Genomic DNA, 11,895 nt, shown 5'->3' with positions numbered 1-11,895 from the left:
GGTGTCTAGCCGCGTGGAGTGATTGACCCCGGGGTGACCCTAAAAATAGGCGTGGGCAGCATCCATTCCGACTATTTTTAATCGCCCGATCGCTGACTGTCGCTATCTTTAAGCTCTTAATTATTTTTGTTTTGTTTTTTGTTTCACTGACCCCAACAGTGTGACGTGACACAAATTGCGTTTTCGGCACTAATAGTTGAATGACCAGTAGCGTAGTCTACTTCTCGGCCCACGAAAAAGGGACACGCCCTCCACTAATTGGTGTGTGTGTGTGTGTGAGCGACAGTATGTGTGCTTGTTTGTCATAATCAAATATCTTAACACGCAAGCTCAGACCCTTTCGCCTCTTTCCGCCAGGCTTCTGCCCCTTTCACCAGGACCCTAATGACATGGCCACTAATCGGGGCCAAAGTTGCCACTGCTGCAGTTCTTAATTAGCAATTTGACGCATTATGCCGCCGAGCTTGTTGGCATGTGCGGGCATTAAGTCCGAACAATTCCGTCTGCAGGATTAGGACCTGAAAGGTGAAATTAACTGGGCTCCCGGCTGATGAGAATGTTGCATAATAAGCGGCTAGTTCCGAGCAGAAAAAACAGGTGGCTTAAAAAAGATACACCTGCCTGGAGGGCGAAAGGTCAGACAGAGGCTAGTATGTAGTTCATTTAAGCCCCACTATTAGCAGGGACTTTTTAGATAAGAACTTAATAAAAACAGAAGAGCTATATTAAATTTGATAAAAATAAAAAGACAATGTGGAACCAATGAAATAAGATTAAAATTGTATTTTGATTCTGTAAGTACTTAAGACATGAACATACACATTTAAATCCTTAAAAAATATATAATTACAATATGTTTGTTGGATGATACTATTTCATGTTAAGAATATGTATTTATTTTGTACAGAAGGTGTCACCTTTTAATGCCCTTTTTAATAATGATATAATAATTATATATTATATCATTTCTCTGGGTATAGAGGCGGGATCTTTGTCCTACATATTTACCTAAACACCTAACTCGCATTCATTGAGCTCTCGGCCAATGCAGTTGGCTTCATTGTCAATCCATAATGAGGCATCTGCGAGACAGCCTTGACATGGAGATACAACATACTCGATAGGCAATCAAGGTGCAATGAGAAAGTGACCAAAGCCATGGGTAGATACTCAAGCAAATACAAATACACATATAGACAGACCCACAAGCGAATTACAAACGTTTTGCAGTTATTTTTATTATTGAATCAATAAGGCGCATTGGAAGGTCAAGTTCTGGTCCTTCTTTCTACTGAAGGTTTATCTCGACGACCTGTTGAACGGTTGAGGGGAGGTCCGATCGAATCGAATGCCTTAAACATTGGGCTGGAAAAACAGCACTTGGCAGCTTTCATGGTATCTCGGCAAAGTATTTAATGAATTTATTTATGCTCACACAACTTAATTCAATTCGCGCCGGGCCTCCACGAAGGCAATTCAATGGAAGAGGGCCTTGAAAACAACATTCGTTCAACTTTCCGGCGATGGAGTGACGATGGAAATTTAATATGCCCCGCGACAACTAAATAAAAGTAAAGTATCCGCCGGGGAGGAGCTTCATGGCGAATCCTTGTTGTACTTTACACCGCATCCTAGGCTAAAAAGTTCACCTCAGCAGAAAAGGAGGCCACGTGTCGCTAAGCAGCTCAAAGCGAGTTCAAAAAGATAACTTTCTGTAACTTTATGCCATATGAGAGATAAATGGCAGAATAATTGTCCCCTCAGCCGCATTTAATTTAGTTTCATCTTGACTAGACTCTTTGCAAGTTTTTCGAAACAACGCAAAAGATGGGGATTTGGAACAGAAAGAGCTACTTGACACACCGCTCCCCAGACGACGGAACTCGGTTCACTTCTTTGTGCGTTGTCTTGCCAACGGAAACTTATGGCCCAGCACTTTTGGCTGTGCTAATTGTCCTGGTTGCTGCCACTTTTTACTTGCCTCTTGGCAGCGGCACAAATATTATAGCCCGGATTTGGCCAGGCTCAAAACTTGTGGCTGCATCGGGCACAAAGCCAACAATTGCTGTTAATCCGGGCTGGAGGATGCTGCCACAGTGAAAATTACACACCAATTTGGCAGTGTAACCGGTCAAAATGTTGACTTTAGTTCCGATACAGGCAAAGAAAGTGGGGTCAAACTTTCCTTGGCGATCATTCCATATAATCTACCATATAAGAGTCGAAACTAAAAAAACAGAGATCCATATTTCAGTTTTTATATTACCTTGTTTGAAGATCATTTTAAATTGCCACAAAAGAGCATTTGGAATTCCTCTTGGGACGTTTCCATCTACGATTGTACCAACGTGTTCGTAGTTCCCTTTGTTTATGTCTGTCAAATTGCTGCCAAGGCTGCGCTGCAATCGAAAACGAGGAGGAGGGAAGCCAAAGCAAAACAAAGGAAAACACCCGGAAAAATTGCAACAACCGAGGGAAAACTTTCTCCCAACAATTTGGCTGGCGGTTTTGGCAGACTCAATTTTTCTTGCCCCTGCCCAAAATATGAGCGTTTAGTCGTTGGACAAATAAATCAGACAAAAGTCTGCCCCAGAAATCACTTAGGCTGCCTGGGAATAGATAAAATTCCAAAAACCCATGAACACAACATAAACAAATTGTAAAAATGAATGTATAGATTGAGGGAAATATTTGCTGGCTAGTCCATCGCACGAGGTGTCAGAAATATTGATTTCAAAACAAATAATTTGCTAAACCAAGTTGATACCAAAATTTAGTGGCTTCAAACTGCATGCCCCGCTGGCTAATGCGAATTGTGGATATGGACTTGGCCTGATCTGGCGGATTTCAATGGCTTTGGCTGCCTTATAAGGCACCGAACACAAAATCCATTTAAGCGGAGTGTCATAATATAAAACCTCGGAGTGACTCACTGGTCGCCAGCCAAGCAGAAAACTACAAAAAAGTGATAAAACGAAATTCTTGCTGGCGAATTGTTCAAAGTACAACGATGCAGATACTCGTACTGATACATAATTAAACGCATACATTTTTAGTTGGTTGACTTTGCTTTCTTCTCGGATTTGTTTACCCCCTGTATCCCACTCTTTTTCAGTTTAAATGGGCAACAACAAGAGCGAAATCCATTCATATGTGGAACATTAAAATGTACAATTTCCAAACACAGTAAACGAAACAAGTACAGACTTCGAGAAAAATGAAAAAATCTGCAGTAAAACGTTCGGGGGTGTTTGCCAAGAATATCTTGTTGTCTATTTACTTGCGAAGCTGATAAAAATTCACTTTATTCACTTTGCTATTTATTTGCTTTGGCACAAAGTGGCGACATCGCAGTCTGCATTCGGGTTAAAAGGGGGTTAAAAAAGTGTGCTAAAAAAGGGGGTCTAGTTTGCTGAAGTGGCAAACAATAAAACGCAAACTAGTAGACAAATATGGAGCCCTAACTGCACTTACCAGTGCACTGGGACATGTGTGGAAAATCAGGGGAAATTCTACTATTATTAAATTCTACATAACTGCAGGATTCAAATGCAAAACTCTTCTAGGAGTTGAACATGGTATTGTAAAAATGCTTGGCAAAAAATAAATTCTAATTAAATACTTATGTTTTTATAATTCATCGTAAAATATAAATATTTTTATGTTTTTAATATTTATGCACCTTGCCCAAAATCATTATAACTATGCAAAAATACCCTTTGGAGAAACTTATTTTTCCGTTCAACTTAGAGTAAAAAACATGGAAGCTTAAGCCATTTTCTTCTGACAACTTTGTATACAACATGTTTTTGAACATGCCCTATGTTTTCCCTTACTTTCTGTCAGTTCAAATGTTCCAGAAGTTTGGTAACTTGGCTGTCCAACCTTGTTGCAATCCAAGTTCCTGGAGTCCTCCAACAAGTCCTCCAACATTCTCGAGTTTCTCGGTAAACAAAGTGTTCGACTAGAAGCGAAAATAGTTGTCGTTTATCGCATTTGGAAGATCTTCCCTTTTGCCACTTGTTTGCTCACTTGGTCGATAAATGTTTTTGCTGCGGCTATGATAAAACACGCCCCGAATAAGTCGGACCTATAAAAATTGGCCGAAAAATGAGGAAACGGCTGCCAAGGCAAACAGCCGTAAAGTCATAATAATTGAATAATTAAAAACACACAATGAGTTAATTTTTTGATTAAATCTCGCGCTACCGAGAGAGCGAAATTAATGGGAAGATAATAATTTTCATAGCCGAAAGAAAAGTAAACACGAGCGCACACATGCAAGTAGTTTGTCATTGTCCAAACAGAGCGAAAATGCGGAAAACAGGAGGTGAAGTGGGGAAGGTGCGAGAAAATACGAAAACATAATTGAAACTCACAACGGTTTTCATTAATTTTCCAGCTGGCGAAGGGGCTTTCGCGGGGAGGGGCCGTAATGGCAATGTAGACATTAAGGCTAAACACAAACCATTTAATTCCCTGTTTTTTAATCATAATTTAAGACACGCTTCAACGTCACTCAAAGTCAGCTGCTGACGGTCCAGAGGATAACTCACTCCCTGCCAATGTGCCAGCGTTTGTTCTCCGCTTAATTTATGCTACAATTTTCCCCGTTTGTCGTTGGCCCATTCTCTGCGCCTCGCATTTGCTTTTAGCCCGGCCGAAACGAAGAGCATATTTTATTTTCAAATATTTCACATTGCACAGCGGCATTTTCGAAACACAAAAGGGTTATCAGTTTATATGTGTGTGTTTCAGGACGGAGAGGGGTGTCCTACACAGAGACAAATATCTATCTTAAAGATATTAATATATACATTGTATACATACAATATATACACACACAAACCCAATAATGTAAAATATTAATATAATATAATAAAAATAATATAAAATATCAAATACATGTATATTCAAATATTGCATTATTGGGGTTTTTGGATTATGGTTAATAATAAATAAATAAATTATCTTGTAAATAGGTATATCCAAAAATATCAAAAAACTATTTTAAAAACATTTGAATCAACGCATTCTTATTGCTTCATCGCTGCACAGCTCTTTAAAATGCATTTGATAGAGATATTTTAATATTTATGCCATTACTAGCATATACCTTATAAATTTTCCATGCCGGAAAAATATTTCAAAACCATGTAGATTTCAGTTGTTTTCTGGCGCACGAACAGGAGACAAAGTGAGCTGGCCGGCTTAGTGCAACGCGTTTGATGTGGCCTGTGGGTATATGTTTCCTGTTTCGTTTTTACGGCTTTGTTGTGGAATTAAACTTTAATATTACCCACCCCAGCAGGTGTTACTCCTTTTGAACCGGTGTCTCGTAAAAGGAGGGGCTTTTCTTTTTTGTGTAAACAATTTGGCCGCGTACGAATTTTATTTCCGGCCTGTCTATTGTGTCGTTCGCCATTCGAGTTACAGTAAATACAAACGTTTATACGCAAACGTTTTATATGCGAATATAAACATAATGATTGGATGATCCTAAAACAGATGATTTATTAGCGCGCCATGATTAGGGTTCATTCACTAATGTTGCCGTTTCATCGGGAATCTTTAGGACTCATTGGCAATGACAAACATAAAATGTTAAATCCCAAAAGTGCAGCGATGAAAGCATTTCTAAGAGAGAGTCATGCAATATGCAGCTGCAGCTAATGCATGCAACAAAAATTACATGCGCAAGCTGAAAAACTGAAAACCGACCACATAATGTAAACGAGCAAATGCCATGATTAGCAGACATTTTGTGTGGAAATTAAAATAAATTGCTCCGTGGTAAATGTAAAAATGTATTTGGCTAAAGCATAAACACACACACACGCACTCACTCACCATTTTGGTTGCCACCTGTCCACACACACCAACGTATTTCACGCAAAAACTTACTCAACTCCTGTGCTCTGATTCAATTTATGCGCGTGCCATATTCATTTTTCAATTCAATTAAGTCCGTCGCTTGGACACATGCAATTAAAATTAAAACGCATTAAATAATAAATTATATGTATGCCTCATTCCATCTTAATTCATCAATAATTGGAAAGGTCATTAAAGTTGACGCTAAAAGCACGCCCCGCCTGAAAGTAGGCAACGATTTTGGGCGATCGGCCAGTTAAATTGCTCATACGCCGCTTATGACCAGTTTTGGCAGTTGGCTCGTTTGCATGCTATTAAAATATATCTAAATGCAGAGCAGAGAGAACACGAATATTGCCTGAAACTACAAAATGTATTTTTGAGCTTCCAATTATTCATGAATGCAAAAAGAACACATCGAGATATAAATATTAGCTTTTTCTGGTTGGTTTAACATAGAATTCAAATGAGATTCTATTTTCAAGTTGGAAATTTGGTTTGATTTGTCAAAATAAAACTGAATATATTTTAGCTAAAAAATTGTATTATTTTTAAGAATTGCTTGCTTTTTTATATAATTATTATAAAGTAATATCTTCCATTCATGCATAAATACAAGTTTGTATGTCTGCCCTTACTCACATACTCTGGTAAAAAAGAAGAGTCAAGACTAATGGCTTCTAATCGCACTAATTAGGGCAACAACAAATATATTAGCAATCAGTCTCACGGCGATCGTAAAAAGTTTGTCCATGTTAGCTGGGACTTACTTATCAAAGACTCTTTCGCTGGCGACTCGTGCCGTGTAATTAATTAAAAAGGTCCGGTAAAGTTCACTCGCGGGAGTGTCCGATGTTTCTGCTTCCTCTCCGCTTGCTTCGTATTGCCGGTTGGTCATTAATTTATTTTTAAGAAGCGCATAATTGCCCGGTAACTGGGCCAGTAACTGGAACTGCAGGACAGTAAGCGCTTATTCATAAGCGCAAGTGTCAGGGTGCAAGGATGTGCGAGGTGCATCCTGGCAGCAGGATAAACAAAGGCAAGGACCACTCGGATTGCAGGATCTGTGGTCCGTTTGTTTGCTCATCGCTCCCTTCGTGCAACATAAATCGGTGGCTTAATGCGACGGAGAGTGTGGCAAGCGGCGAAAGGAGCAAAGGGCTCGGGGAGCCAAAGAGCAAGCTGCAGGTCCTTGCCAGCAGAACCTCGCCGCTGCCCTTTCAGCCAGATGAGTAGTTGAGTCGCTGGTGTCGACATGAATCAGAAACTTAATTCTTTTCAGCCGTGCGATGGCGCAACTGTTTCGCTCAAAACAAACAGGTTACCTTCAGGACGGGTGAAAATTGCACACCCAAAAAAAATATATATATATGATTTCAGTCAAGAAACTTCAGCCAGGAAAATAATATGTACCTGTAATAACAGGCGCACAGCATTTATTTTCTTCGGTAATTATTTAAAATCAGCCATTCTTTTCCCAACATCATTAAATTTATACCCTTTCAAGGTTTTGTTTTTCTGTGTGCCATAAAAAGTGTTTGCAGAGTGCCACATAAATCGACGTGCCTGACATTTTGACCCAGCTCAAACTTTTTTTTACAACTCAACTGCAGCAGCAGCAACAAAACAATCGTAGGAATATTTACACTCAATTTACTGCCACTGGTGATAAGTCCTTTCTCCGGCCCCCGAAATAATCGCCCCACACACACATTTGAGTGGCGTTTTTGGGGGCTACATTCCCACAAGGGATATACGGATTTTGGTAGGACTCTGGAATGGGGCTTGGACATTCACCTGCTGATGACTGTCACACACAGAATCGCCTCCTTTGAGAGTATATTTATAAAAAACCATTTTAAGCAGGATTCAGAAACACTCGCCTTAAAGTCGGTTCCTCGTATGGTTACATAGCATTCCTGTCAGTGAGGGCAATCCGAAAAGGGCGAGCCCGTGTTAGACAGACCGGAAACTTGGCTAGCAGCGTCATAAACTGGTTACATTGTCAGGCGCGGGCAAAAAAGGCAGACAACGAGAAACGAAATGAAAGGAGAGGAAATTGCTGGGATATCCTCACGCAACAGGATGCACATAACTCATAACAAGACCTATAACAAATGTACATATACTCGTATATAGTATATATTCGCAGTCCGATAAATATTCAAGGAGGGCAATAAAGCATACTCTGCATATGGGGATCATGCGGATATCTGCCATATTTTAAGGATGACGAATTTCCACCCTAACGCTTGCCTACGGACTAAAAGACACCCTGTACGAGATAGCGGTTAAATGCATCCTTCTTAACGGCATTAAATTGGGTTTTATGACTCAATAATAAAAGCTGGGCCCAAGGACCAGCCAGCCCATTCTGTCCACATCTTGCATCCAATTGCGGAACAGGCAAACCACAGACAGCATTTCCAAGTGGCCGCGAGTTGCACGCACTGATTGAATTTGACTGGGTGTTGCATGCTTCAAGTGGCTTTCGGTTTCAATGGTGGCGCACAGCAAAAAATCTGTGCTTCTTTAATAATATTCTAACATTTTTTCTACACCACTGACACTACTGAATCTAAACGCGATATTTCAGAAATATACTTATATATTTTAAATTACTTTTTTATCCCATCTGAACTAACTCTTCTGATTGTTTTTAAGGGGTCGTTGGTTTCCATAAGTTTATATTCTATATTTTAATACTTGAACTATTGATACTCGATTGATAATCGTTAATTTTTCCCTGTGTCCCAATTGCTATGGAAATGGGCAGGACATAAAAAACAGCCAACAGCACGACAAATGTCCCTGACTGCTACTCCTGTCCTTTCCCGTCCCGCCCGTCTTGCCCCTCTCCGCCTGATCGTCCTACTTCGCATCCTGCTCCTTCTGGGCATGGCACACATGTTAAGGCAAAACATTTGACATTTCTAGTGTTTGCCTTATGTGGAGGAGCACCAAAAGCGGACACTCACACCAAACGGCGACCGTTTAAATGGCAAAGTAGGAGTGAAAAACACACACAAACCAATATGCACCGCTTTTGCCATTCCCTGGCTTATTTTCTCTGTCGAGATTCCGGCACTTGTGCTGTGGGCTGAGTTTGCACAACTCATTTATAAAGGGGTTGAATTACGATTCTAAGTTAATATCAGGAGGGAATAAGTTGCAAAGTAAATGTGTAACTTAAAGATATCCTTTTAAACATTAACCCGCCTTTCTGTTCCTTTTAATATCCATCTTAACTTTCTTAGAAAAAGAGTATACAATCTTCCATACGAATTCAGTTTCGTGAGTTGCCTTTGTTTCATTTGGCTTCTTTTTTATGCCACTTATTGTGCACACTTTTTCACTTGTCGCCATTCCCCATATAGACGTACTATGTACTACGTATGTGTTCCTTTATAGACCCGATGACGTGTAGTGTTCGCCACTCCGTCGCACCCACGCCCACTTGAAATCTGTCAACTGCAACTATTTATTAAATTATATACTGCCATTGTTAAATGTGAATGACTCGTGCAGGGTGTCGAGAATGGTGGCGAAGAGGGTGTTGTTTCCGCTTTCCGGCGAAATATTTTAAGAGATTCTCGATTTTATTAAGAATGCTAAATGTGATTTTCCGCTATCTGCTTACAGATATTGGAATCGAAATCGGGCGCAGATTCGCCTGCGAATTCTTCGGCACCATGGAGCACACGTTAGTCATCAACGGACATTGCCTCCTGGCTCGTTCCTCCCCATCTATGGTAGCATTAGGCAAATTGACAACAGCTTAAATCACTTCGAGTTGGCTTTAAGCCCGACACCGGCAAAAGAACCTGCTGTCAACCTCAAGGATTCCGTAGTGCCGCTGCCGTTGGCAGTTAAAACTCTCACTTGACGAGAGCAGCAGCTTCGTTGAGCGTCAATAAAGAAGGAAAGCAAGCATAGCAGTAGACAGAATCCTCCGCCACAATGGACGTGGAACTCGAGGAGGAGGAGGAGCGCATTTGCCTCAGGTGAGTGTTGACAGTTTGGCCAGGAGTGTGGCACAATGTTGGGGCTTAAAGGTTGTTAGTGGTCTCGATGCCGATCCCATTGAAGGCACGATTTGCATTCCCTTGCCACAGAAAAATGTGGAATGTGAAAACAAAATAAGTAATTGAAAGGTAACAGAAGAACATAAGCCAAGAAAATCGAATTAAACTAATCCCTCGTCGAATAATAAGAAAAGATGTCTAAGAAAAGTGGTCCAATAATTAAAATAAAAGCTATGTAAAACACGAGTATGCAGCTAGACTGTCAAATTTGAGTACTTTCATATATCGTGTTCAAAGTCCAAAGTGCTTTACAGTAGAAAGTTTATCCTAAAGAAGTTCGACTGTATCTAGTTTGCCAGCGATAATGGATCCCACGGAGGCGCCAATTTCGCTCCCCTTCTATTTACAATAATCAATTAAATGGGTCTCCCCCGAGCAATGTGTCGCATTTGCTGTGGACTGGAATTGTAGCCGATGAAAGGCCGGGACAAAAGGCGACACTGGTATTCAATGTCAATCTCATATTTCAATTATGCTTTATGGCAGCAGACGACGCGTCTGACAAAGATGCTGTCTTCTCTTAAGTTCTAAGCTCAATAGACTCGTTCAAGGGGAAAAGCCTTTAAACGACTCCAAATGAGTGTGTGAAAAATGCCAGAAAATGTGGACAGATCAAACATTATTTTACTACATTCAAGTGCCTGGAAAATTGCACATACGCCACGTGGCCACGGACAATTCACTTTGGAAAACAAGCAAGGAGCATAAAGGACCGTTCGCTCGTGAAATAATCGAATTGTGCCATTTTAATTTCATAATAACCCACAGACAATCAACTTTTCGATTTCGTTTTGAATACATTTTGTTCTAAAAGGGTGGAACTACCCAAGAATTACTGAGAGTAATTGCAGGCTTGGCCATTAAATGTAGTAAATACCGAAAGCGTAATCTTTTAAGTCACCGCATTAAGTCACAGTCTTAACTTAATGCGATTAAACAGCTTCAATTGCGTTCAGTAAGCACTCTTCCTCTTAATAGTACTTATAACGAATAACTGAATGAGTACCTCCCCAGCGAAGTTATGTTTACCGGTCATAAATTTAATATTTTGCCCATATCCTGTCGAACTTGGTAATTCAACCTCGGATAGCAGCAGCTGTAGATGTCCGGACAACTTGAAGCGTCTGCCTAATGCCATGCAAATTTCTTTTTCTATGCAAATTTTCTTTTCACTCGTAGTAAACAAAGCCCGGCATCGAAAGGTGGGGCAAATTCTGTCGCAGGCGACAGTGCAGAAACTAGGTAAAGGCAACAGAATCTTCCATAAAATGTGAATTTTAATGACAAACAACAATGGGGCAGGAGCGGGGGTTTTCGCGAAAAGGAGGGAAAAATGCCAGGAAAAGTGGAAATTACACAGTGCGACTTTTAATGGTAGGGAAACTTTTGCTGCATCAGGACTAAAGCTAATTAGTAAGCCATAAACATAAATAGCCATGTCCTGGCAACTTTTACGAGTCTGTAAGATTTCCTCGGCAAATGTCAAGCGTACTTCGGCATTCCATATTCGAGGGACTCAAGGTTTGGGTTTCTGCCAGGCGATTTGTCAAATTTAATAGACTTTAAATTCTTGCTGGCTTGATTGCTGCCTTAAAAAGTGGCCACTTACACGGCTTATTGCCTTTCTCCTTCATGCCGCAGAAGCTGGTCCTGATTGCTTTTGATTTTTGAGTGTGTTTACCCAAATCAGTGGCAGCCGTCAAATAAGGCACTTTGATTCGATCCGCATAGCGGCAAAAAGGACATCAAAGCCGTGGTCCTGGCTAAGCGCATTTTCTGCATAATAATGCTTAACAAAAAGGAACGAGAGAAATCTAATAATAATGGTATTTTTTATAGAACCGCCAAGAGGTCCCAGCTGAGGTCTTTGAGCCCACAATGGAAGAATTTATTTGACGTCCGATTCAGATTGATACCCAAACATGTCCGATTTTCT

At 40.4% G+C, this 11,895-nt stretch overlaps 1 protein-coding gene across 3 annotated transcripts in view; it reads left to right on the top strand.

Annotated features, from left to right (window-relative positions):
• Window positions 1-11,895, top strand: part of LOC6616399 (adenylyl cyclase 78C) — a 30,579-nt gene that overhangs the window by 1,593 nt on the left and 17,091 nt on the right. For 2 of the 3 annotated variants that reach the window (XM_032717922.1, XM_032717921.1), the window contains exon 2: window positions 9,517-9,878. In XM_032717922.1, coding sequence (XP_032573813.1) covers window positions 9,835-9,878 — 44 coding nt within the window. In that variant the 5' untranslated portion in view covers window positions 9,517-9,834. Of the gene's footprint in view, window positions 1-9,516; window positions 9,879-11,895 lie in introns of those variants that run through there. The other variant, XM_002040723.2, reaches the window with a different exon arrangement.

The sequence above is a fragment of the Drosophila sechellia genome, chromosome 3L, assembly GCF_004382195.2.
Source record: "Drosophila sechellia strain sech25 chromosome 3L, ASM438219v1, whole genome shotgun sequence".
NCBI lineage: Eukaryota > Metazoa > Arthropoda > Insecta > Diptera > Drosophilidae > Drosophila > Drosophila sechellia.
Note: the sequence above shows the minus strand (reverse complement) of the source record. Positions and strands in the feature narration are given on the sequence as shown.